The sequence below is a fragment of the Leptonotus elevatus genome, chromosome 15 (genome assembly GCF_054856555.1).
Source record: "Leptonotus elevatus isolate MCC_2025b chromosome 15, RoL_Lele_1.0, whole genome shotgun sequence".
Taxonomy (NCBI): domain Eukaryota; kingdom Metazoa; phylum Chordata; class Actinopteri; order Syngnathiformes; family Syngnathidae; genus Leptonotus; species Leptonotus elevatus.
The window spans coordinates 16,335,219-16,362,919 of NC_141253.1; the positions used below are offsets into that span (position 1 = coordinate 16,335,219).

The 27,701-nt window shown below is 38.0% G+C and overlaps 2 protein-coding genes across 7 annotated transcripts in view; both read left to right on the forward strand.

The window, feature by feature from the left end:
* LOC147162163 (uncharacterized) overlaps positions 1–3,876 on the forward strand; it is a 98,613-nt gene extending 94,737 nt beyond the window's left edge. For 2 of the 4 annotated variants that reach the window (XM_086097188.1, XM_086097187.1), the window contains 2 exons: positions 722–904; positions 1,122–3,876. In XM_086097188.1, coding sequence (XP_085953314.1) covers positions 722–904; positions 1,122–1,271 — 333 coding nt within the window. In that variant the 3' untranslated portion in view covers positions 1,272–3,876. The remainder of the gene's footprint in view (positions 1–721; positions 905–1,121) is intronic. The other 2 variants (XM_086097189.1, XM_086097190.1) reach the window with 2 other exon arrangements.
* A 619-nt stretch (positions 3,877–4,495) lies between these two features.
* man1b1a (mannosidase, alpha, class 1B, member 1a) lies at positions 4,496–21,427 on the forward strand. Of its 3 annotated transcripts, XM_086097284.1 has the most exons (15): positions 4,496–4,675; positions 6,804–6,976; positions 7,422–7,560; positions 8,672–8,780; positions 9,690–9,841; positions 11,365–11,498; positions 11,664–11,782; positions 14,936–15,121; positions 15,431–15,579; positions 16,506–16,694; positions 18,848–19,038; positions 19,149–19,269; positions 19,517–19,711; positions 19,877–20,008; positions 20,990–21,427. In XM_086097284.1, exons 3-15 carry the CDS (start codon positions 7,456–7,458, stop codon positions 21,197–21,199), a joined length of 1,992 nt encoding a protein of 663 aa, XP_085953410.1. In that variant the 5' UTR covers positions 4,496–4,675; positions 6,804–6,976; positions 7,422–7,455; the 3' UTR covers positions 21,200–21,427. The 3 variants fall into 3 exon arrangements, with proteins under 3 accessions (XP_085953410.1, XP_085953409.1, XP_085953408.1); XM_086097283.1 differs by lacking the exon at positions 6,804–6,976; XM_086097282.1 differs by lacking the exons at positions 4,496–4,675; positions 6,804–6,976 and adding an exon at positions 4,685–5,918.
* The last annotated feature ends 6,274 nt before the right edge of the window (positions 21,428–27,701 follow it).

Here is a 27,701-nt window from a genome sequence, read left to right on the forward strand (position 1 = left end):
TTATGTATTTAGTATTAATAAAGTATACCGGTAATTACTTTTTTTGTGTGTGTGTGTTTTTGGAATGTCAGTTTCCTCCCAAAATCATACAAATGTGTGTGTGTGTGGGGGGACATAAGTGTTTTTCACATAGCAGCGACAATATGCTATTTATCGTGTATATGTAACCTGATTATTATGCAATTCAAACAATATACTATGTATTTTAAATAAATACTCTCATTATTATTCATTTTGAGTAATTATACTTTATTAATACTAAACACATACATCTGAGGATTATGTATTTCAAACAAATGGGCTTTATTAGACTAATGAATATGTATCATATAAGGTTTATTTAGTAGGTTTGTGTAAGTAAGTAAATGGGAATTTGTCATGTAAAAAAATTACATAAATCTTTAGTTAGGCTTAAATATTTCTGTAAGTGTGGTTTGTACAGGATATTAAATGAAATAAATTAGTACTTCAATAGCATGGTTTGACAATAATACCTGTGAGCCTTTGTTTTCCCATAACCTATTTGACAAATGTGTTGTATTAGTGTTGGTTTGGTGCGTTGTTTTTTTGAAGAGGGACTATAAACAGAGAGGTAAACAAGCTACCGCTAAAACAAATGATCATTTAATTGAAGCCCCAATATAATTACTGTTAAGATTTGATGTTTTAAGAGTTAACTGGAACTACAGAATTTGACATGAACATTGTCGTCTTTGTTCAGTTTATTTATCCAGGTGCCAATGTGGTTCAGATGCGTTTCCTGAGGTTGCACAGTAGCACAGCCACGCAGAAGATGACCTACTCCTGCCACCCAGGACACAAGTTGGGCCGGTCAGAAAGGGACATCAAATTCCTAACTGACACAAGAAAGCAAAGTTTCCTTGGAGCAATTCAAGATTGTGTGGTATGTCAAAATTTCCAGTAAAGTGATGGTTTTTAGGCCTGCAGAGAAAGCATTGCCACCCACCATTGGTAATTTGTAATGGTAGGGTGCCAATCTGGTAGCATGCAAATTCCATTTTAATTTTCAACCAAGCAGCACAGTTTGGTTTAACTTTGGTCTGGTCTGCAATTGTCGTGTTTCCTAAATTATAACTAAGTTGTACTTTCTGTATCGTCAGCCTGGAGACGAGATGCTTTCAGGACCCCGAGAGTCTGTGTTTGAGTTTGAGGACCTCCACCTACTTCCTGTGCGAGATGTGGCACTAATGGGTGCTAGAAACTTGACATATCACTTTGGCTTCAGTGTTGGACCCGTTTGTTTCAGTTAAAATTGCTTGTCAGCTGCGCCATCTCAGAAGACTTTCAGGTCCTGGATGCAAACTCAACACAAATGCCAACTCTTCACTAACTTCTAAGGAAGTTTTTTTTTCTTTTTGTTTTATGGGATTTCATCTGAAGTTGAATGACTGTTGTGTGCTCAAGCTCACGGAAAAGTACATTGTTTACATACGCTTACATGATGTAAATAGGGCTCTGGTGACAACCAACCTATTGTGTAAATAATGATTATCAACTTCCACACTATTCATTGGAAAATAGTCACTGGCGAGCTATCGGCTGTAAGCCAACAGGTCAGTTAAACTCTTGTATCACTTTTCAAGGCGCTGATAACAATTTATTTATGAGTTTTACGTGTATTTAATCCATCCAAAACCTCACATGGGATTTTTTTTTCAATAGGAATATTGGTGCTGTCTTTTGTCAGGCATTTATTGTTTCATGTGTTTTTAAGTTTTCATTTAAATATGTCTCAGGTAGGGTATTTGGATTCTGTACACATGGGCACTGAAGCCACTTTTGTTCCCACGTCACATCGTATTTTGAGTTCAATAAGAATATTCCTAAACGATTATGAGAGAAATGACATTCAGGCCGGCGTCAAAGATCAAATCTTCATTGATACACACTTGCTCAAAAGCTTTCGACTCAGTGCCAGTGCTCAGTGAAACCTCAGTGGGAAACTTTTCAAATGTTTATTACCTCATAACATCCTCACTGTTTTCTTTTGGTTTTGTTGCTGGTTTAGGAAATATTTTTTACTGGCCTTTCCAGACCTCAAGAATCAATGAGCATATCAAAATATGTGGTGCTGTGCCAAATAACCTGCATATTTATTTCTGACTTGCTCAGTAAATAAAGCCAGTCTGATCATTGTCTGCTCAGCTAAGACCATCACTAAGATTAGTGCTAAGCTGTTCATCAAGTGTCTTCTTTTTAAAATAGGCTTATTGGTATTTTTAACCCCCGTAATGAGAAAACTCTTACCTTGCATACAGTTTTGTAGTCATCAGTGCATCAACATGGGAATACTTGTTATCCAAAACTGACAATACTGTACTCTTTAATCTTTGCCATATTGCAGGGGTTAACATTTTTTTCAAGACAAACATTTTATATTGCATTCCTCCTTGTAGCCATCAAGTATATATATAAGTCATATCATTTAACATACAAATATATTGCTGATTACAATGCTCTTTATTTTGCTACAAGTTAACATTATCCTTCCAGAATGGTGTAAAAGATTGTGTTTCCTCCAAATTCTCCAACCAGGTTTGTTAACCATGTTTCAAAATGTATACAAAAAATAATTAAAACTGTTATACTGCCAGTGTACGCTCTGGACTTGTCACTATACACATACACTGACACATATTGTACTAAATAGACAGACAACCTTTGACACCCACATTCACACCCACATATGTTCTTCTGGAAAAGGTATTTTGGCCCCCATATGCGTGGGGATGTGAAGTATACTGTCTGCCCTGATTTAGGTCTTGCAGTCAGCTGGCCAGGACGATTGAAAACAGGATGGAAATTTACAGTAAAAACTACAAAAATGTAATTTTCCTGGCGACCCTTTGCATGTGCAAATCTCAGGTGGTGGTTTGGTCTGCGGTGAACTTTGGAGGTGTGCTGGCAAATTTTCTTGCCACTCACGTGGGCCACAAGTTTCGACAGGCCTTCAGCCTGGCAGATTAATGGCAGAGCGTTGTTCAACACTATGGTCTGTCGCTTTTGCGATGGCCAGCCGAGAGGATGTTCACGTTAAAGGGACAAAGTGTAGAATGTTTGGAAATTTTCAGTGTTCATTCATTTTAAATACCACACTTATATTTTATTTAAGATTATGCTTCACATACAATAAATCCTTTATTTCAAAGTTCAATCAATCCACTCACGACTGATATGAAAAGACCAGTGATTACATTATCCATCCGGTTTAATGCTTTTTTTTTTTCAAAATATCTAAAGACACATTTATTTCACAAGTCATTTTAGAATTTTACATGTTTTCTATTTTGTTGATGGTGACATGGTGATCACAAACCTGCACTTTTTAACTTGTATATTGTATTTACTTGATATTGTAGCACTTTGAGATTTCTTTGGAAATGTGAAGTGCATTACAAATACAATTTGTTATTATTATAATGCTGTGTACTGCAGTCCCCCGATCGCTGCCTCCAGCGCGAGTCTCGTAACTGGCCGCTCACCATGCAAGCAACCCAGCATTGCCAGATACTCTAGCAAGACTACCACCAATTACTTGTTCGCGAATCACGAAGTTCTATTCCTTTAGATATCCATAGCAGAAAAGATGGCAACGAAACATGTACGCCTCCTGTAAGATGTGGCACAACCTATGTATTAGTGATTACTAGACCTATGATTAAAAAAAAAAATTATGCCGATGTGATATAAAACATATTTTGTTGCACATTATTGAAATTAATAGTTGTTAGTTAAAATTAATAAAAACTGAAAAATTGAAAAATTCTACACACTGTGCCCTCAATGAACAAAATATGCGTAAATGCTGTGTTAGTTGTCCTGTAACTTAGCCCGTAACAAATATGATTTATATTAAATTAAAAAACACGTGTTTCCATATGTGACAACACACTGAGTATAAGCTATCTATGGAGGTAAATATGGTGCAAAAGTAACTTGTAACTGTAAAAAAAAAAAATTGTTGTATTAAAAAAAACAATTGTACCTATAGAAGAAAGTATACATTTGTATCTGTAAAAGTCGTGATTTGTACCTGTAAATAAAAATGTGTACCTGTATAAATAAATAAATAAATTGTATCTGTAAAAAAAAAAAGGTGGACCCGTAAAAGTTGGGATTTGTACCCATACAAAAAAATTTTACCTGTAGAAAAAAAGTGTCAATTTGTATCTGTAAAAGTCGTGATTTGTACCTGTAGAAATGACAAGTCAAAGAAGTCGCCACTAGGAGGCACAAATGTTTTTTCTGCTGCTGTCCAGTCACTTGACTTTTGCACCAAATTTCTCGGTACAGATGGGGCCAAACTGATTCGCACTTGTAGAGCTCTGTGATTTGTACTCGTCGAGAAGAGGGCGGGCTCTGGAGGAGTTGGGCGGGCTAAAGCTAAACCTAAACCTCATTGGTTCAGCGAACGACAGTGGGTTGATCTCAAATGACGCCATATTTTTATCATTAATATGCACAAGTCCGAAATTTCAAACAAACAGAGTAGCCACAGCAGTTTAGTTTACACGTCATTTTGGAAGAAAAGGATGTCCCAGGCGTGAAAATTTCATCATGGTTCAATATACAAACACCGTGTGGAACAGCTTAAACGTTGGTTGACATGCAGAGCACTCAAAGTGGGCAGAAAGAAATAAGTTTTAGTATGAAGGTAAGATTTATTGTATGATCATAACTCGTAATCCGGTGCTAGCTAGCTCATCTCATGTTGTTAATTGTCACGAAAACTGAACACATTGAAGTCACGATTTTCATTTAAAGAGTTGAAGTCTACCTTTGGACTGTGACTTTCTGTCCTGAATGTATTTCCTTTTACCATAGCCATTTGTATTGTCATAGCTGAGACAGTGTAAACATATGATCAATAGCTTGTCCCTGCACTTCTTTCATGTCTTCAAAAACTACCTACTTGAACTGAAATATATTAAACTCGACACCCTTTCATAAGATGTGAGTTCATGATGACGTATTTGCAGTTTTCTATTTATTAATAATATTAATATAATTAATACAAAATAGTATTGGCTATGTGCACGTGAAACCTTACGAGCTGAACCTTTGTGTGAACCAGTTGGATATGGAAAGATTCAATGGTTCAAAGGCTTCATCTGCCCATCACGAATACTGTAATTACCCTATATGCTAAAGACAGATGTTTACATAGAAGCAAACACATTGTATGTTACTCATCAACGGAAGCGCCAGCTACTTGTTTACTTTCAACCTAGTACCAGCTGTTACTTTGGGGTTTGCCGGGGTGGGGGTTGTTTTTTGTTTTTGATTAATTAATCATATTAGCGAAATTCCACATACACCAGTGTAAATGTATAGGAACTACTCCATCCTTATATATATTGTGTATCCCCCTAGCGTTTATGTTCAGTGTTCATAGATGTAAAATGTGATTATTTATTGTAATTGTTAAATAAAGTTAGAAAATAATCCGATAACCGCATCAAACAACAAAGCGTATGTAGAAAAACAATGTTTGTTTGCTTGTTATGATTTGATTATTAATGTTATCATGTGTTCCGTAATGACTTTTTACCAGGGACGCAACGCACTCCCTTTTGAATGTGAACTATAGGGGTCGCAGACGCATACTACGGTACAGGAAAAACGAAGAAGAAAATGAACACGTGACATCACATGACGCAAAACATCCGGTTCCTTTGTGGCGAATTATTCCATAGTAATTCGCTTTTGAGTTTGATTACGTCTCACGTCTAAGGCAGTGTCTTCTGTTAAAGGTATGGAATTCGTTGATTGAGATTAATCGGTTAGTTGTTTGAAGACTCCTGTTACGTTGAAGTCTCTCCTGGCTAGCCAGCTAGCAATAGCTAGTTAACTCATATAAGAACAACATCGACGTGGGGAGCCAACTAGACCTTAAGGTGAGTGGATTTATCTTCGACCCTATCTAATTTTTTGAATGTGTGGGAGCTAGAGAAAACAAACACCGACGGGCGTTTTAGAAATAACTAAGTGGATTATAGATTTGTAATGCAGTGTACGAATACATCAAGGAACGTACTATTCATTGTATAATCACCTCATAAAAATGCAGGAACAGAGAAACATGCATGATTTTTAGTTGTCATCAATTTCATCACTTTGCAAATGTCTTAGTACATGTAGTAAAAATGATCAGATTTTCAGTCTAATGGTTGTTCTCTCCAAAACATGTTGTCATCATTATAGTCTATTCAGTGGTCAAAATTAGTCCAGAATATAATACCATGAACATAATGTGAAATCCTTGAAACATTTGATAAATTCATGACTGTAATTGGTAATCAGGTGACATTATAAGTTGACAAACGAAGGAGGATTTGTGCGACGTAGATGACAATCTATGGCCAAACAGAGAGGAGCGCGTGTATGGCCAGGAAGATGAGAAATGAGAATGGTGATGACAGCAACCAGTCAAAGTGTTACTGTTGTTGTGAAACTTTATTTACAGCACTATAGGCTAGATATGTTTCGTTTGGTTTTGCTAGTTTTTATATTTCAGACATGTACAGAATATTGTGTACATACATTTGCTTACATGTTTTTACAGTAACATATGGATGTTTATGGACTTTGTGTGTGTGAAAAAATAGTTACCGGTACAATTTCCTTGGTAGTATGAGTAAAGTGTTTGACGTCAAACTTTAGAGGCTGCTCTTACTGTGAAATCACTTAAAAATATATTAATGATGATAATAAATAAATAAATGCTAATATCCATCCAGATCCATTTTCTTGTGCTTGCCTTATCCACGGTCGGGTCACAGGGGCAGCGGCTTTAGCAGTGACGCCAAGACTTCCCTCTCCCCAGCCATTTTAACCATCTCTAATGGGGGGATCTCAAGGCGTTCCCAGGCCAGCCGATCATAGTCTCTCCAGTGTGTCCTGGGTTGTCATCAGGGCATTTTCCTTGTGGGCCGTGACCGGAACACCGCACCAGGTGTCCTGATCAGATGACCAAACTCATTATCATACAGACATTTAATCTCCCGATTTCCTGTCATTAAATCTATGAAAAATATGGTTTAAGAATATCTTAATGAATCTCGACCTCTATTTTACTGTGTACAGATCATGTTTCAATAAACATTTACACAATTGCTTGCCACCATACAAAGTGAAGAAGCAGCATCCACTTTTCAAAGTGCATAATCAAGTTAAGCTTGCTGAATTTTTATCCACCATCTTGCCTGTTCTTAACAAGCAATCAAATCTCTCAGCCATAGCAAATTAGTATAAAACATGTTCACTTGGGAAAATTTAAACCATTCTTATCTTGGGGACTTTCTGCATTGTCTACCATTATCAGTTAGCAGATAAACTTGTGCAGATCAACATATGGCATATTGAGGCTAATTACATTTCTTTCTGGTTTCTGAATGCAGTGTCGATGACTGCCATCTTCTCTTCACCGATGATATGATGTATCCACCAACCAGAAAGGACTTCATCTCTCTTACCCTTACTGACACAAACTGCCACATTTACAACAACGGGAAACACCGCAAACAGTCATACTGGAGGGTGGGTAGTCACACTAAAGGTTTATCACTTGGACACGGTTTGTCTCATCTGCTTGTGTACTATATGTTGGTGCGGACCTTTGCTGTGTTATGGTCATTTCAAAATTCATTTGCAGAGTCCTGCCACAGATAAATGTATATGTGGCAAATACTGTCTGCAATTTCTTATTTTCAATGAACGACATCAGTGAGCGATCGGTGAATTAAAGACATTGTCGCCAATCACAAAATGCACGTAAAATGCAAAATATCGGCCGATACAACTATCAAAGTACTGAGCAAATAAATAATAAATAGCTACATTTTTGAGCATGCATACCAGCAATTTTGGGCACCGCATTATACATGAGTAGAGAGAAAAACTTAGTTTGGAAGGGTCAATTTGGCGGGGGGATTCAAGAGTGTATTATACTTGAGAAATTCCGGTACATCACGATAAATTACGCTACATTGAATGAATGTTTCCCAAAAAATTCTTAGAAGATTCTGTTAACAGACTGGCAAAGAAGCCCAATGATCCTCTTATCTGTACAGTAGTATACGGCAGATGTGATCCCATAAAAATGCAACATTAAAAGAGGAATGTCAGTCAAGGTTTTCATGTCTCTCGGGGATAGTTAAAAAAAAAAAAAAACCAATGGAATCATGTTCCTTTCAATTGCCCAATGTTTGCTTTTTAAAGAACAAATAGAACTTTACCCTTAGCCACCTTAGTGCACTTCAGAAATTCCAGTTATACTTTTTCACCTTTTTTGTGTGTGTTAATGTTCCCTTAAACATTTTTTTGTATTTCCCTGAAAGTGTATTGGTAGATATACAGTTGTGCTTGAAAGTTTACAAACCCTTGGGGTATGTAAACTTATGATCGCACTGTATGTTAAGAAAAAGGCTTAATGCTCAATTGCCCATAAAATCCAAACTAGATTTACTCGGATACTACAAAAAAAAAATCCTGATCCTGGAAGCATTGATCTCTTTCATATTCATCTTTTAATTTCAAATCCAAATTATTTTAGTCTAGAGCAAAAATAATGTGTCTCTCTGTTCCAATATAGCACTTGGAGCGTTGGGGCAGAGAACATTTTCACTAAACTTGTTTTCTGTGCTTACAGAAATGGAAGCAGCTGTCTCGGCTCCAGCGAAGCCTTATCCTCTTTGTTTTTGCTCTCACCCTCGTATTGGGACTACTGTCTTATTCCCGCATAGCAAAGCCAAGGACAGGTAAGTGCTCCCATCAGGCCATGTCAGGATGCACGACTAGGGATGTAACGAGCTAACGGCTATATCATGATACCGCGATATTAAAACTGCCACAATATCGTCGTTGTCATGTCACGATATTAAAGCAGCATATCTGTTAAAAAGGTTGTTTTTCATTTATGCAGCTCCAGCACCCTCTAATGGTTAGTTAATTAGTGCAGTTTAATTTTAATCAGGCATGTTTTAGCCACCTACATTAAGACCCATGCTAATCGCCAGAAGAAGGGAATGGTAACACGTTTGAGTTCCTCGACAAATTGAATTCATAATGTGTGTGGAGCAAGTTAAGGGCCTTGCCCTCAATATTAAATGTTATTATGATTGTTGGTAATTTATGTGCAGTGAGGTTAATATTACCTGTACTATTTGAACTACGTGTATACGTATGATTATGACTTCAGCTAATTAGCATTGTATAGTCGAGACATTTAAAATAAAATGACCGGCCAAGCCTATTTTTTTGTCGCTGGTATTATGTACAAAAACAGAATAATGTGGGTGCTTTTTCCAGTGATTTTTTTTTTGTTTTTACAATTATGTATTTTTTATAACACCAACCACCCCACAATAATAAATAATAGTTATCGTATTGTGAGGTTCAAATCTTGATAACATCGTATTGTGACATTTTGATTATTGTTTCATTCCTCCACGACAGTCGATAAGATGGATTTTGCCTTGAATGAAATTGCTGATTAAGATTAATTGTTGTAGGTGATATTATGGCATTTACTGGCTCCTCTTTGACCCTCACTCTGATGTTGTCATTTGTTGTACTTTTACTGTTTGTGATTTAGAGAAGTGTGATTCACAACATCTTGATTTAATGTTTTATACAGCCAAACACTGTATATATTTGTCTGTTTTTAGATTTACCAAAAAAGGATGGCTGGCTGGAAATGAATGATGGTGGGTTGAATCCTCCAATTCCCGATGTAAAGATTAATCCAGTTCTTGGCCCAGATTCCGTGACTGACCTGAAAGGACCAAAAATCCAAATTTTTCAAAGACCTCCCATAAATGTGAGAAACATTTCTTCATGTATGTAAATGTATCTTACAAACGCGAGTCCACCCCTCACACTTTTGCAGATCTTTCATTATATCTCTTCATGGGACAACACTGGAAAAATGACACTTTGACACAATTCTGTGTAAATTCCGTGTTTCCTCAACATAACTGGAAGACAGCTATGAACTCAAGCATGGTGGTGGGTGTGTCCTGGGCTGGAGCTGCTTGAGTGTTGCCTGCATTGGGGAGCTACAGTTAATTGAATGAACCATATTGCCAACATGTACTGTGACATACTGAAGCAGAGCATGATATCCCCTCCCTCCAAAAAATGATCTAAAGGGAAGTTGTTGGCGCAGTCATGCTGGGAGAGTTGGAAATGCCGGTAGACCATTGATTCTTAACCTGGGTTTGACGTCTATGGTTCCCTTGGAAATCCGCATGAAGAATGATCAATAAGAATGTGTGCAGCGCGCAACAATACACATCTCGGCTAAGCAGGAAGTGTGTGAAGCATCAAGCTCGCAATGCAATTACATTTTTTCATCGGAATTAATCGCATCACTTCAATAGTAACACATGATTAATCACACATTTTGTATCTGTTCTAAATGTACAATAAAATATAAGTTTTCATACTCTTGCTGACATAAAAGTAGAAAAAAATAGAAATATGGCTGCATCTTTTAGTTATTGAGACAGTAATTTCCTAATAATTCATAAAATTGAGTTTAAATTAATAAGATTTACTGTACTGTAAAAAAAAAACGTGTGTGATATTGTTTTGTGTTGAGGTCAATATTTCTGCCTCTAGATGGCATAATTGCATTTGTAAGACATTGGTGACGGCTCTTTTCTTTTCATATTAAGAGTTATCTAATCTTTAACAGGAAGTAACTTGTGAAATTCCACACATTTTTTAAATTGTAAAATACAACTTGATCCTAGTAGCCACAAATAGATATTTATATAGATTATTATTAAATTTATTACTGCTACATTTTGACATTGACGTGTCTGCTGCGACTGGAATCCCCCCAGTAAAGGCTTTCCAAAAAAGGGGCAGTCATTAATCGCGCGTTAAGAAAGTTAGGGACGTTAAAGAAACTTTAAATTAACTCAAAATTAACGTACTCATTTTGACTCCCCTAAAAAAAAAAGAGAAAAAAGACCATTCTTCTGCTCAGTGGCATAAAATAATGTCATGAAAGGATGTAACTTTTAAATGAAATACTCCGGATTAACGGAACATTTTAAGCAGTAAAAAGTTAATATTTTGTCCATAATTAGTTTGATAACTTAATTTTGCCACATGATGTAGTACGTATGTATGTATAAAGTTATCAAATTATGTACAAAATATTATTCGTTTACTGGTGAAAATGGCTAAATAAATCAAGTTTCCCTTTAAACATTTGACCCCTGAAATGAAATTATTAATGCATATAATATCAGTATTTGTACGCACAATAGTCCCCAGCTGCTTCTATAGTGAATTAAATAACTTTTGCTTTTTTGCTTTGCTTATCAACAGAAGAAATTTCCAAGCAAGAGAGGTCCACCAAGCCTTCAGAAAAATGAAAACATTTCATTTGTTGTGGGACGACAAGAACAAGAACAAGTACAAGATAAAGAGGAGAATGGAGAGAAACAAAAAAAGTTGGTCAGGTAATCTCGTTTGTGCTTGAAAGCATTACTGTTATTTTATTTAAAAAAAAAATTACAATATACATTTGCAATTATAGAGACATATTTTTACTGGTACTTTGGAGGCCCACTTTTGAAGAGCTGTTGCTAGACTATCTGTACATGATGTTTTCTTCTGTCATTCAGTTGGAGAGGAGCAATGATTGAAGCCGACCAGGTCACTGAGCCTCCACTCTCAGACAATGAGAAGGTTGCTGCAGCCCAACCGGCACCAGAGATCCCAGCTGGGACTGTCCCAGCCACCGGTCAGTGCTGAACTCCCTTTTTTGGAATTCTTACTACAGCAGGAAAATGTCATTTCGGCCAAACAAACTATTGCCAACTATACAATACTATACTATACAACAACGATAGATCCCAAACCAGATTTTGAAATAAAAACAAGGACTTAATTAAGGTCTACTCATGGTCAGAGCAATTAAATCTATGGTTAAATTTCTACTAAATAATGTAGTACACTTTTTCCCCCTCTCTTCCTCTAGATGGTAAAAAGGCAAAAGTTACAGCTGGGTTCCTGCAGACCCTTAAAAAGCCAGAAAATACATTGAATTCATGGATCTAAAAACAAGGTCTTTATTGGCATTAAAATGTCTTAAAGCAGTCTTTCAAAAGTCTGAAGAAATGTTATTAACACCTTTTAGCATTGTAAATAGTCTCAAATCTCAAAATAAATGAACATTCTTTACTATTGCAGCACTGTCACAACAGTCATCTAGTTTTGCTCTGGACTCTTAAGTCATTTATGTACTTGTGAAGTTTATGTACTCTACTTGTACATTGTTTATTTGTTTGGCTCCCCATTAACTGTCATCATTTTGACAGTTATTCTTCCTGGGGTCCCATTAAACTTTTACGAATACAGTACACACACACACATTTGCTTTCATAATAGCATACATCAACTGTAGCCCTGACTATTACACAACCAACTCTAAACAAGACATTAAAATATTCAACCTTTTTCAAGGTAGATTTTTTTTTCCAGAAATATTTCAAAAGCTTCTCTTGTCGAAGCTTCACTCACATGAGTGGGAAGTTTGTTCCACATTGTCTTAGCTCTAAGCAGGACAGATCTATGCACAGCTTCTGTTCTAGGTAACGGCCTTGTCGTCATTGTGAAGTTGGTCTTAACTTAAATTTTAAATGGAATAGGTCAAAAAAGGAAAATTGAGAAATTCATATATTCTACGAGTAATCTTACATGTACCGTAGTTCCCTTTAAAATGGTAATAAATTAGCCGCGTTTCCACCGCAGGAACTTCGGGGTAAATTTACGGGGCCAGCCCCGTATGTGCGCGTCTCCACTGCAGGAGCCTTCCCAACCGTATTTCCTGGAACTTATGGGGACGAGCGGAGGTCCTACTCGAGGGTAGGTACTCCGCCGGCCCGATAAACTCCCGATCGGGTTTTCGTGCTGATAGGCTAAAATTTATTTAGTATAAAAAAATTATCTTACCTTCATGCGCGACGATGATGCATTCTCGTCTTAAGTCTCTTCCACCAAAACAATTCTCTTAATAATCCTTTGCCTATTTTCGTTCCACTCATCTAGACGCCGTCTCCTCTCACTCAACTATCCATTCACACCAAGTACATTAAAAAAAGCAGAAAAAAACGGCAGACGCCACAAGTTTTTCTCTTTCCTTGTTCTGATTTTTGCGGCGCCGTGCTTGGGTGACGTCACAGAAAGTGTCGCAAGGCGATTACGTGTCGATTGAAACTCGTGACTTGCGAATCAGCCTTTTCAAATACTTCATTTAAACGGCGTCTCCTCTCACTCAAACCATCCATCCACGCCAAGTGCATAAAATAAAGCAGAGAAAAACAGCAACCACCTAAAGTTTTTCTCTTTCCTCGTGATTTTCGGCGCACTGTGCTTGGGTGACGTCACGAGAGAAACCGTCACACAGCGTTTACATGTCGACCGGAACTCGTGACGTTGCGAAATGGGTCGTACTCCGCAGTGGAGACACAGCCACAAGCGGGCCGGCTGAGAGGACGGTTCCTGTGAAAGTCCCTACCCCCCTCCCCATACCCGAACGTCCTGCGGTGGAAACGCGGCTATTGATGTACTTATTAAAAAAATGACAGTAATTTTAATGTTGCCAGGTCTTTCGTTTTGAGGAAAAGCGCCCCGCTCTATCAAGGAATTTGCCCAAACATATCTTTACAATAGTCTTTTTATTTGACCATTTATGACTCAAACATCTTCTAATTAGCAGATTAGCAAACACCTTAGCTGTTCACAGTAATCCTGCAAGACTCTAGCCAGTAGTTTTCCAACTGGATTCGGGTTTGAATTTCCCGGCCCCTCTCTTTAGATGTAACGTCATGTGTGCGTTGTGTGAGAATGGAGTGTGCAGTTTCATTTTTTGGCCACACGTGACAGTAGCGATTTAAAATTCAATTGGGCAGCTTTGAAGTTTTGGTACTTACATATTTCAAAGGCCCAGTACCTATGGAAAAATATATTGACCCCGAACTTCCAGGAACTGTTGAAAAAACACTAGAAATTTAATTCCAATACCAGTAACCCAAAGGCGAAGCTCTCGATTTACCCGTCAATCTACGTTCCTACCCTCAGCTATGATCACGAGCTGTGGGTCGTGACCGAAAGAACAAGATCCCGGATACAAGCAGCCGAAATGAGTTTCCTCCGCAGGGTGTCCGGGCTCTCCCTTAGAGATAGGGTGAGAAGCTCGGTCATCCGGGAGGGACTCAAGGTCGAGCCGCTACTCCTCCACGTTGAGAGGAACCAGTTGTGGTGGCCCGGGCATCTGGTTCGGATGCCTCCTGGACGCCTCCCCGGAGAGGTGTTCTGGGCATGTCCCACCGGCGGGAGGCCCCGGGGATGACCCAGGACACGCTGGAGAGACTATGTCTCTCGGCTGGCCTTGGAGTGCCGCGGGATCCCGCCGGAGGAGCTGGTTGAAGTGGCTGAGAAGAGGGAAGTCTGGGTTTCTGCCCCCGCGACCCGATAAGCGGTAGTAAATGGATGGATGGATGAATAGCAGTAACCCTTTAAAAGATGAATGGTATCGGACAAAAATTCACTTTGATAATAACATTCAGCTTACAAATCATCTCCTAAGGTATCAACACCCAAGCTTTAGTTGTTCTATTGATGCTATTTGTTGCCTTTTTTCCCCTTTTTTTGATAAGAAAGAATTAACTCAATTTTGTGTCTATTAAAGGGGTTATTTGCTATTTGGTGTGGCCTTTCACAAGAAGATGTATTGGTATTTTATCATGGATATCGCATCTCTATTTCGGGAATGACTAATATATATTTTTTCCTCCCAACAAATGCACACACAACTACCTGCATAGCTCAGTGATGGGATGATAGACGAAGCAGGGACTAACTATTTTCTATCCTCCTCCCTTTTTGTCAATAGCTTTAGACGTGGACAGGCTGGAGGCCGTGCGTGATGCCTTCAGACACGCATGGAAGGGCTACAAGGACTACGCCTGGGGTCACGATGAGCTCAAGCCTATTTCAAAGTCTTTTAGCGAGTGGTTTGGTCTGGGTTTGACTCTCATTGATTCCTTGGACACCATGTGGATTATGGACTTGAAAGAAGGTGCTTTATGTTTTTTGATCTGGAAACATTTCATATCAATTATTTCCTGTTCAGATGGAACAATTCCTAAACGAGTGTTTTCTTATAAAACAGAGATTCCAGTAACTTGATGACTTAAAATAAGATGAATTTTGCTCATAATTTGGTATTTTCGGCATTCTGTTCTAATGGTGTTAAACTGCTCGGATAAAAAATTATGTTCCACATAATTACTATTTATTCCACTCAGTCAATTTTCATAACATCTTAATTAGTCTTGTATGACATATTTTGGTCTGTATTAAGTTTTGCATTGTTTTTATGCCACAGAGTTTGCAGAGGCAAAGCAATGGATAGAGAAGGAGCTTTCTTTCAACCAAAATGTGGATGTGAATCTTTTCGAGACCACCATTCGTATCCTTGGCGGTCTGCTGAGCACCTACCATCTAACCGGAGACCAGCTGTTCCTAAATAAAGCTGTAAGTCATCCAGCAGGCGCGCCTCTCTTCTCTTTAAGTGGTTGCAAATTTTGGAGTAGTTAAACCGGCGCTTTGTTTTACTGTTGTGCTGATGTTACTGTAGTACGAGCGTTATCAGAAGAGTTTCAGGACTGGGGTCATAAAAGATTTATTTGAAATCCAACTTAGAAAATATTGCGTTTTCCCTAAGTGGGCCAGATGATAAACCAGCATATCTCCAAAGAGATCAACATTGTGGCAGGAAAACTCATGGCTGCTTCACCATGACAACACACCTGCACACCTTCCTTTCTCATCTGACTGGTTCACTTCATGGGCATTACGATAGGGAAAACTCGTAGTTTGGTTTTGAAATATTTCTTACTTGTAAGAATGTAACGATATCCAAACATCTCGATACGATAATTATCACGATATTGTGGGGTGTTGGCAGTATTTAAAAAAAAAAGGTCACAATATTGTAAAAACAAAATGAGCTCATACTAAAAAAAAAAAAATCAAAATTTTGAGCTTTTGCCCATAACAAATGCATTTAAACAACCTACAATCTCTAATAACACTTAATATTGAGGCACTTACTAATGCGCGCACACATTGAATTCTTCCACATATTGACTCGCTTCACAAGCATATTACGTTCCATTCAACTGACGATTATCATGGCTTTTAAACAGAAAGGCCAAAACATCCCTTATGAAAATTAAACGGCACTAAAAAAACTAGCCACCAGGGGGTGCTAGAACTGCACAAATGGAAATCAACCTGACTTTTTTAACAGATGTGCTGCATTTAATATCATGACATGACGACGACGATATAGTGGCAGTTTTAATATTGCGATATTGCCATTATTGTTACATCCCTACTTGACAGCAGTCCTAGACCTTATATATGCAATGAACGCAATTTGACTTTGCTGCTTGCAGAAAGACCTCGGGTCCAGGATGATGCCTGCCTTCAAAACACCCTCAAAGATCCCATTTTCTGACGTGAATATTGGAAAGGGAACAGCTCACCCACCTCGGTGGACATCTGACAGCTCCATGGCTGAGGTCACAAGCATTCAGCTGGAATTTCGAGAGCTGAGCCGCCTCACTCAGGACCCACAGTACAAGGTCGGGAAGGCAGAACACCATTGTAACATAATAACTAATTAGATCATGTGTGACTGTAGTTTCAGCATTTGCAATTTAAATGAGAGAGAGAAAAAAGGCCGTTTTTAATAGTAATAGACCGATGTGGTTTTCAAGGCTGACAGCGATTATTAGTAGTCAAGGTGACCGATAACCGATATTTCAAGCCAATATTTATTTGCAGTAAAAGAGAAAATATTAGCGTCAAGATTTTAAAAATGTACTTTTTATATTTATTTTATACATACCGTATTTTCTTGACCATAAGGAGCACCATATTAAAAGGCGCAGTTTCAGTTACGGGTGCTATTTCTGCATTTAACACACACATAAGGCGCACCGCACTATTGGGCGCAGGCACGGTTAAACATACTCTAGCTCAAAACATATGGTAGCATGCTTTCACGCTAAAACATACGCTAGCATGCATGCTACTGTATTTAAGGTTGGTAGTACTTTATTGAAGTATTTAACAATGTAAACAGCGAGTTTGGTTGTACTTGAAGTATTTAACAATGTACTCACGTTACTTTTAATCAATCCTCATCCACAAATCCCTCAAAGTCTTCATCTTCTGTATCTTAAACAAACAGCTGGGCTAGTTCTCCATCAAACACGCCAGGTTCCCTCTCATCATTGTAGTATTGTGAGAGTCAGTCTCATTAGCGTGCGGCTCCTCAGAAATGATGCCGACTTTTGCGAAAGCTTGATTAGTGCAAGCAGACACGTTTAGCCCAAGCACACATGCACAATCCATTCACAAATTGTGGCGTAACTCGCTCTAGCAGTTCCATAAAACGAAAGCAGTGGGCACCAAGACGACTAGAGACTGTATCTTATATACAGGAAACCCGGCCCTGGTTGAGGACTGGCAGGCATGAGAACCCAATAGACTCGCGTCATCTTTTGGTTGAGTTTTTCAGATTCTCATGCCTGCCAGTCCTCAACCAGGGCCAGGTTTCCTGAATACACAGTAATTTCTGGACAATAAGGCGCACCTGACTGTAAGCCGCGCTAGCTAAATTTGGGGAATACCCGAGTTTGTTACACATATAAGTCGCACGCGACTGTAAGCCGCAGGTGTTTTAATGTTCCAGCACCGGGTTCCTGCTACTTTATTTTCAATAATGAGGGCACAAATTGTCTCTCTCTCTCTCTGTCTCTCCTACTGTATTTGGCATTACTTGTTTTTTTTTGCTCTGCCTTGACCCTCTTGCACTTTCTTTATGGTGCGCCCCCTTGTGATCTGATAAATAAGCGGCACCTTTGTATTAGCCGCAGGGTCGAATGCAAGTGAAAAAAGTAGCGGCTTAAAGTCCAGAAATTACTGTAAGCAATATTTTGGCACTGCTGCGCTTGACTATCTTTGTGGGAGCACTTGGCAGAAACGCTCCTACACAGTCAAGCGGACAGAGAGCTCACCGAAGTCACACAACAGCATTTACAAATTTTTTAACTCGGTGCACAAAAAGGCGCACCTCATTATAAGTCTATTTTTTAGAATTAAAAAAAAATAATTGTTAAGTGGAAATTCAAATGAAAAATAAATGAAAAGTTCCCTGTATCTCACTGAGAGACAAATGCATGTAAATGTAGCTAATTTGGGTTTTTCGTCAGGGTTTAAAAAGGTTTCAAAAGATCTTTGCAGACAGTGAAAATTTGTCTGAATATGTTCAAAATGTCTTTGCGACAAGCAAAAACTGTCTGAACACAAATCCTGATGAAAATCCTAAATTTTGCTACTCTTGCAAGCATTCACCGCACTGTGAGCTTTATTGGCGCCGATAATCGATCCAGCTGATAGTGGGTCTATCCCTAGTTTTTAACCTGGATTAAAAAACATTTACACTTGGGGCTAATTTCACCTCTGCAGTTTATTCCATTTGTGTTTAGCATAAATGCTGCTTCACCATATTTGCTTTCAACTGTCAAAACAAGACATTATTTTGCTGAAGCGTTATTAAATTTGTAATCATTCGCTAATGTAAAATAGGAACAGGAGTTTTGAAAGATACTAAGAGTAGTCACTGCCAGTTTCATAACGTACGTAGATGTAGTAAATTGACCATTTATTTTTTCCTGCCCATTTATGCATTTGTGACCCCTTCTTTCCATCCTGTGGTAACCCCTTTCAGGAGGCTGTGGATGAGGTAATGAAGCAGGTCCACAAGCTGCCGGGCAAACATGATGGTCTGATACCAATGTTCATCAACACTAACAGCGGCCAGTTCTCTCACAGAGGTATCTATACGCTGGGCGCCAGGGCGGACAGCTACTATGAATACTTGCTCAAGCAGTGGCTCCAGGGAGGCAAGACTGAAGACGAGTGAGGACAACGATTTTACTGTGTATTGATGTTGGTTAGCAAATTTCAAGAAAGCAATGTAGGGTTGGGTTATAGTAATATCAATTGTCTTATTTTTGTTTTTCTGCCAGGCTATTGGAGGACTACATTGAAGCAATCAATGGTGTAAAAAAGCACCTTGTGAGACAGACGGGGCCACGCAAATTGACGTTTGTTGGAGAGCTGTCCCATAACCGCTTCAGTCCCAAAATGGTAGAAATGCACACAAAGACCAAGTATTAAAAATGTACTTGTCTGGACGTAGAAAACGTCTTATTTATATCTTGACAACCTTCATGTTACCTTGACCTTATGTTTGGAGATGAATACTTTGTGGCCGTCAGTGAGCCAACGTATCCAACTCATTGTAGTTGGATAAATGGAAGCCAACAAACTCACAATGATCACCTTGTTGAAGGTTTGAAATATTCTCTGTTCTTCCTATCAAATTCCTTGTTAGGACCACCTGGTGTGTTTCCTGCCAGGAACCCTGGCACTGGGAGCCCACAATGACCTTCCAGGGGACCACATGGATTTAGCTGCACAGTTGATGGAGACTTGTCATCACATGTACACACAGATGGAGACCGGACTTAGCCCAGAGATTGCGCACTTCAACATGCATGCCACTGATAGCAATGACATCATTGTCAAGGTAGGCCTTCAAATCTATATCATACATTAGAAATATTATGTCTTTTCCAAATGTGTCCTTTGAAGAGTTTGTGTCTTTCTTATTTTTTTGACTTGTTATTGACTAAAGGGCTTGCATACCTTTTCGTGCAACTTTAAATGACATGACTTATCTTTCCAAATACAGCCTGCAGACCGACATAATTTGCTGAGACCGGAGACAGTGGAAAGTCTGTTCTACATGTACAGATTCACAAAGGACCCCAAATACAGAGATTGGGGATGGCAAATTCTGCAGAGCTTCAACAAGTATACCAAGGTAAACTGAAAACATCTACAGCCTGGCCAGCAACAACCAATTTAGAGATCACTTTTTTTTTCCTTAGAACTTTCTTGACAATAATGTGTTATATGTGACCTCATTTGTCTAAACATGACGTTCTGATTAATAGTAATTTTTGGGAATATGAGTTATGAAGCAAAATCCAGCCGTTTTTATCCATTTCAGGGGGCGGCCATTTTGCCATTTGCTGCCGACTGAAGATTACGTCAATGTTGCTCAGGGCCCAGGCAACAACCAATCAGAGCTCACCTGTTTTCTGAAGCTGCACTGTGATTGGTTGTTACTTGAGTCTAAGCAACATTGATGTTGTCTTCAGTCGACAGCAAGTGGCAAAATGGCCCGTCTCTGAGATGGATAAAAACGGCTGGATTTTGGATTTTAGATTTTGGATTTTGCTGCTTAACTCATATTCCACTAACGCAATATTAACCATATCATATCATATTTAGACTAGTGGGGCTGCATAGAACATATTAATGTCTATAAATATTTTTGGTGGATGGACTTCCCATTTAATGAAAGCAAAACAAAAAAATAACCTCTATCTGAATCAGACAAAAGTAGTAATAATTATCGGTCTTTTCTATTTGTCATCCATTTTCTTCCTGTGGACACGACCAGTGAGATTTGCAACAGCCCCGTGGATCTTAAATCTCTGAACATTAAGTGCAGGAATGTCAAGCTACTTGGAGATGGTGTACTTTAGGTCAATGAAAAGACAGAATTTTTGAAACAACTCTTGTGCTATGTATAATCATATGGTGCAATTGCTATGATATTCAGCTGTCGAGTGTAAATGCTTGCATTATCAGTCTTTTATCCAGAAATGCTGTAAAAATAGTGGATGTCTGTGGGTGGACTATTTGCAAACATGGAGGAATCACCTTAAAGCTCTATTGTTTCATATGATGTATCCCGCATAGGAATATTTTTGAGCCACCCTTCTTTTTTTTCCAGGTGCCAGATGGAGGCTACACATCCATCAACAACGTCCGTGACCCTGAGAACCCAGAGCCCAGAGACAAAATGGAGAGTTTCTTCCTGGGCGAGACATTGAAGTACTTCTACCTGCTCTTTTCCGACGACATGGAGCTTCTCAGTCTGGACAAATATATCTTCAACACCGAGGCCCACCCGCTGCCCATATGGCCCTCCCCACCCAAGTGATGGCACCGTAACAAGAGATGTGTGCTTCCATCATGCCGTAAGATCCTTGCAAGACGGGAGGTGTTCCTCGGTCAGGTGCGTGGTTTGGTTACTGGACTGCTGTGTTGGCCAGGGAGCCAGGCAACCTGTTACCTTGGTAAGTTTTCCATTTGGAGGAGTTTCTGTTAAGTGTTTCCTAAGGAAAAGTTCTGAGCTGGACTCTGCTGTAAATAAAAAGGTTTGGAAGTAGGCCTGGGGCTTGTCATATGTGGAAGGTCTTTGTCACCTGAAGGGCATCGATACTTCTTGTATGTATAAACAATAAGTTTGATTGTGATTCTTGACATTAAGAGGCTTGAGAAGTTTCTATTTAAACAGGTTGCCGTCAAATACTGTTCGGGATATGAATCCTTAAGTACTTGTTCAAGTATCAGAATGATAATAGCGAACCACTTCACTCACTCATTTTCATGGCACAAAATAATATGAATCATACTGCACTGTACTTTAGCGTCATAAACCACTCAGGCTTTGGAAATAAAGATTTGTGAGGCCACTTTGTTAATCAAGTAATATTGGAATGTCACCAAGATGCCAAAGAGTTGAGAAGCCCAAGATTGCGTTTACTCACCATTAACTGCAAATAGCAGCACAGAGCCAACTAGATAGAATGTTAGCATCAGGCTACTTGGTCATTACACCTTGACAAAGGCTGCGTTCACACTACAGCTCAATTCCAATTTTTTCACAAATATGCGATTTTTTTCATGCAGTGTGAACGGTACAATTCCGATTTTTTTCCACACCTCTTGGGCCTCTTTCATATGTGGATATAAATCGGGTATGTATGCGATGCGTCTGCACTGTGAACGCTCATCCGCACGCATCCGAATCATACGTCATCAAAAGCCTCATATGCGCTCTGCGCGGGCAGGAGAGAGTGCTTGGAAGGGAGACTACTGACACGTCTGTGAATATATACAAAGCTGTTTTGAGTAACTGTGAATTTTTTATTAAAAGCATAACGAAGAATGGCAATGACGCGACGTGGTCTTCGGTAGACTTCTCAATGAAATGAGGAGGTCGAGCCGAATTTGCATAACGTATGCAGACAAGATACATGAATTGAACTCCTAACACGTCCGCGATACGAGTCCACCAATCTGTAGCGTGCTTTGGCACAGCTAAATTTGCATATGACACTGATAAGTCGCTTGCCTCGGTGGCTTGGCCGGCAGTAAAACGTTGCGAGTCGGTTATTTATGTGATTACTGCAAAATGACGTTGTTTTGGGTGTACGTCACTCAACGCGTGCTCTTTGCGCATGCGAGTCGCATCACAGGCGTGTTGCTTTCACATTAGATGTCGCATTTGTTTTAGCAATGTGAACAGTACATAAAAAGATTGGATTTAACAAAAAAATCCTAAATGGGCATCAAGCCCTGCAGTGTGAACGTAGCCAAAGTGAGAAGGGAAGAAAATGGACTTGCCAAATGCCACCTTTTGCAGCCAAATGTTTTCAAGTATGTCTGTGGTACTATTTCTGGCCATTCATTCGGAAGTACATTTGTAATGTTAGATGTTGAGTGTGGCTCACAATCTCTCTTCTAGATTATCACAAAGGACTATTTGGGCTGCACTGAAAATAAATAAGTTGTATTTTGTGATCCATTGTCTGTCCACAGGAATCTGCCACATTCATCAGATGATTGTTTTGTTTGTTTTTAACCCAAAAAATTATTACAAAAAAAAAAAAGTCTGATTAACATCAAATGTGTTTTTCATGGAAAACATAGGTTGGTCCAGCCCCCCCAAAAAAATTCTCAAGCAACAAAGACATTTTAAAATACTGACAAAAAATAAATAAAAATAGAAATAGATGAATCAGCAGGTTCCGAACCAGAAGTATACGGAGGTTATAACAATGTGACTATTATATGACCCCCCCCCCCCTCACATACACACAAACACACACACACCATCATGTTACAGATTTGTTCTGTAAACCATTATGCATTATGCTAATATATCGGCTTCCTTCTCAGTACTTTATTTTTCCTTTTTAATGTGGTCTTAATAGTTATTCATACTGCGGAAGCGTATTGCATTCACCAAAATAAATTTTTGGGGGATTTTGTTTTGTTTTGTTTTGTTTTTTTAGCATTGGATTTTTTTTCTGAAGATTTTTTTTTTCTGTTTTATTCATACAGTTGTGTTTTCGGGAGTTTACGTCACAGCAAGTCAAGGTCTTTGAGACCAAAATTGTGTCTTTGGGCCTTTTTGGGACAAAGGAGAAAAAAAGGGCTCCTTGAGAATGTAGGAATGTTAAACTTTCCAAAATGTCTTGTTAAGATGAAGAATTACGATTCAGCTACAACTTTTGAATTCAGTGGGGGTGTCTGTACACTTTATATAAATATTTTCTTTTTGTTGTTGTTGTTCTGTCTGTGACTGTAAGACCTTCAAAAGTGGACCAGTCCCAATTTGAATGTTGTACACATTGCTACCAGAGTGGTGCCTTGAAATACGAGTTTAATACATTAAACTCATCACTAAACACAATTCATCTTTCTCCCATTGAAATGAATAGAAATGTGATTATTCATCCCAACCTAAAAAAATAATAATAATACTGTGCTTTATAAAAGCATACAATAATGATGGTCGAATTAAATAGAATGTTAAGAAACCTGTTTTTTCTCATACCTCATACATTGAGTTGTTGCTTGCAAGTCAAACCAAAAAATTGACCAAATGTCGACTTGTTTCTTGAAAGCCTTGTAAATCGTGTCACTTGTATCTCAAGACACCATATTATTACAAACATCCCAAAAGCTGTTTCCATTGAATGTAGATGGCATGTACTTTTTCACACCATCTTCATGCTGTGCACGCACCCTGCTTCAAGTTAAGGTTCTATTTTTGAGCTTGGGTTTTGCAAAATAGATAGCCTTTGTATACATTTATACACTCTAGGGGGGGATAGGGCTTTATTAGAACAATAATTTGGCCCAACCCCTCTGAGGAGTGTAGTTAACTCATTCACTGCCATTGACGGTTATAAACGTCAAAAAATAATTTTAACTATTTCTAGTAGTTCAACATTTTTTCTAACCTAGAATTTTTTTCATTGTACATTTAGAACAGATGTAAAATTTGTGACTAATCGTGAGTTAACTATTGAAGTCTTGCGATTAATTACGAATAAAAAATGTAATCGCCTGACAACCCTAATTTTTAATAATCATCTCGTCAGGCGATTATTTTTTTTAAAATTGTAATTAATCGCATGACTTCACTAGTTAACTCACGGTTAATCACAAATTTTATATCTGTTCTAAATGTACAATGAAAAATGTTTTCTAGGTTTTCATACTCTTGTTAACAAAAGTGGGAAAAAATATGTTAAACTAATAGAAATAGTTCAAATGAATTTTTGATGTTTATAGCCGTCAATGGCAGTGAATGAGTTAATAGAAACCAATCTTGAAATCTGAGGAAATTGTAAGGATTTAATTTGTCTAATGAATATACGACACAATTATCAGATTCTGAGGTCAGGGCTCAATGACTAACGCCATTTTCTAGTGTAGACTGATTGTCAGGAACATTTCATCTCGTGGAAGATCCGAGGTCGGCACACTGACTGAATGTGCTCAAAAGTCACCCACGCTCTCCTGTGCCTGATGGAATGTATGTTGTTGTGTTACTGCAAGCTTATGAAGTGTCTGCAGGCATTGTTTGTTTATTTCTCTTGTGGGGTGTGCAGGTGACAAAACTTATTTTATGATGTACATATTTTGTATAAATGATTTTGAACGTGCATTTGCAGCTACACCAGTGATTTCAAGTTCTAGCTTTCCACTTTCAACATTTGCACCCTTTCACTTCCTTCCGTTCCATCAAGATGCCTTCTATTTGACCTCAAACTGTCTGCTTAATAATTAATAAATTTTTGAACAACTTTGTGAGAAAATTGTAAATAGTCTAATTAAAAAAAGTATACATAAATCTCACTTTGACAATGACTCATTTCACACTGTCTTTATCTTATTTAATTATCCCTAATGGACAATTGGTAGAGCATAAGCAATTCTATTAAATGAGATCACTTTTGATGATCTTTTAGCACATAGCTATTAAGTTTCTCAATTCACCTTGAGAGTCACTGTTGACCCAATGTACATAAAGTATCAGTTAATGAAGTGTGTGCATCACGTCCAAGATTGTCAATGTGACTTTCAGGCACAACAATTTGGGGATGAGACGTAAATTTCCAAAAATTAATGACAGATCATTTTAAAGAAAGACCTATTCCAATGTAGCATTGTCCTTAAAACTTCGATTGCCCACTCCTAATAGTAAATATACTTGTCTTCACAGTGATCAAATTTTTAGTAAAAGTAGTTAAATAAATTATATTAGGCAAACGAGTCTTGGAATCAAAATGCTTTCAATTTCAGAATTGGCTGCCACATGTTGATTGGACATTTTTGTTAGACTTGACTATTGATCTCTCTGTGATGACTCCCTCAGGGAAATTTACTTTTCCAGCAGCAATAAGAGCAAATAGGCATGCAGACAGGAAGAGCATCACGCGGATGAAGAAAAATGAACAAAATTACCACACACAAAAAATTTTTTCACAACTGTAAATTTTCCACAAGTAGTATAAAAGTATAACTTGTATAATCAATTTGAATATTATGAGGGAATAGGTACGGATATTATTAAATAAAAAGGTTTGTATTTTGAAGGAGAGGGGGAATGCTGAGACTAGTCATAATAAATGTCAACATTTCCACAAACGCTCAAATTTAAATTTTAAATTGCTTGTATACAACTGGTTTGGTCTTAGGAGTCTGAAATTAACTCAGTCACTGCCATTGACGGCTACAAAGGGCAAAAATTAATTTGAACTATTTCTATTAGTTTTAACCTTTTTCTCTTTTGTTAACAAGAGTATGAAAACCTATAATTTTTTTATTGTACTTTTAGAACCTATATAACATTTTTGATTAATTGTGAGTTAGCTATTGAAGTCAAGCGATTAATTAATATTAAAAATGTTAATCACCTGACGCGATTTTAAAAAACAAAAGTAAAAATTAGGGGCATCAGGCGATTAAAATTTGTAATTTTACTTAATCGCATGACTTCAGTAGTTAACTCACGATTAATCACAAATGTTATATCTGTTTTAAATGTACAATAAAAAATTCTAGGTTTTCATACACTAGTTGACAAAAGTGGGGAAAAAAATGTTAAACTAATATCAATAGTTCAAATAAATTGTTGACGTCTATAGCCGTCATTGGCAGTGAATGAGTTAAACAACCAAGTAAATCTCATTACATCTTACTTTATGTTAATTCCCTATCTGAATGTATTCCAAAAATGTGGCCTTGACGGAGCTCTTTTGAATCAGACTGTGTGATTTAATAGTACAGATCATTTACATAATAACCACCCTTACACTGAGTTTCTCCACCAATGATTGGAAAACAAAGCTGGGTGAAGATCCACTATTTTCAAGCAATGGCTGAAAACCAGGCCGCTGGACCAGATGGAAGCACAACCACATCAAAGCCAACAGGTAAGCAGAGCTGCAGCGCATTGATGTTCTTCCGCCACCAGTGCAAATCTTTAAGGTGGCTTTTTTTATTTACACGTTAGCCTTAATACAATACTTTTCACGGGATAATGTCACTAGTATGAAGTCAATGAAAACTTAACAAAAATAATTTCGTCAACACATTTGTCACCGGACTAAAACTAGGCTAGACTAAAGCCCTCATTAATAAACAATAACTGGGACTAAATCAGTATGTATTTCCGTCGACTAATGAAGACAAGATGAAAATGTGCTTCAATTAATAAAAACAACTAAAATCTGTGGACATTTTAGTTCATGAACAACGAGACAAAATTATGTGTGACACTGTCATGTGACACACAGTGACACACCCCCTTCCAAATCCGCAGCTTGCTAGTGCAATATGCACAAACACATGGGACAGACTGGTGCTGGATTCACGGTGAAAGGTTTAAAATTAATCCAACGGCTGCAATGTTCCAACAATATGCTGGCTAATTTACTAGCTCGTAGCATGGAGCCATAGTAGCCACTGTAATTGTGTGTGCTGTTTTTCATCAAAAAGATGAGAGACCATTTTATGTGAAATAGTTTTAGATCCGAAATGTTGCGCACAATCTGCTGGCAAAAAAAATATACAGGGGTAAAATGATTGTCCTGACTAACACAACACTACAAAACGAGACGAATAAAATGTTTTCTTGGACTAAAATAAAGGCTAAAATGCTAGATTTATAGTCTAATTTAATGTATTAAATCAAACGGGACGAGGTTGAAAACTAACAAGCGCGATTGAAACTGACCAAAATTGAGACTAAATTTAAAAATGGCGGATAAAATTAACACTACATTGCTCCTTGGGTAAGCACGGTAAAACAACAATCAATACTGTTTGTGTTGCTGGGATTGATTTGATCATCTTGGGGA

Excerpts from the sequence above, each read along its gene's own strand:
- man1b1a (XM_086097284.1), top strand. The coding sequence starts at position 7,456 with ATGATGTATCCACCAACCAGAAAGGACTTCATCTCTCTTACCCTTACT. Across the intron at positions 15,580-16,505 it reads AGCTGTTCCTAAATAAAGCT|AAAGACCTCGGGTCCAGGAT; the intron begins GTAAGTCATCCA and ends TGCTGCTTGCAG. Across the intron at positions 20,009-20,989 it reads GCTTCAACAAGTATACCAAG|GTGCCAGATGGAGGCTACAC; the intron begins GTAAACTGAAAA and ends TTTTTTTTCCAG.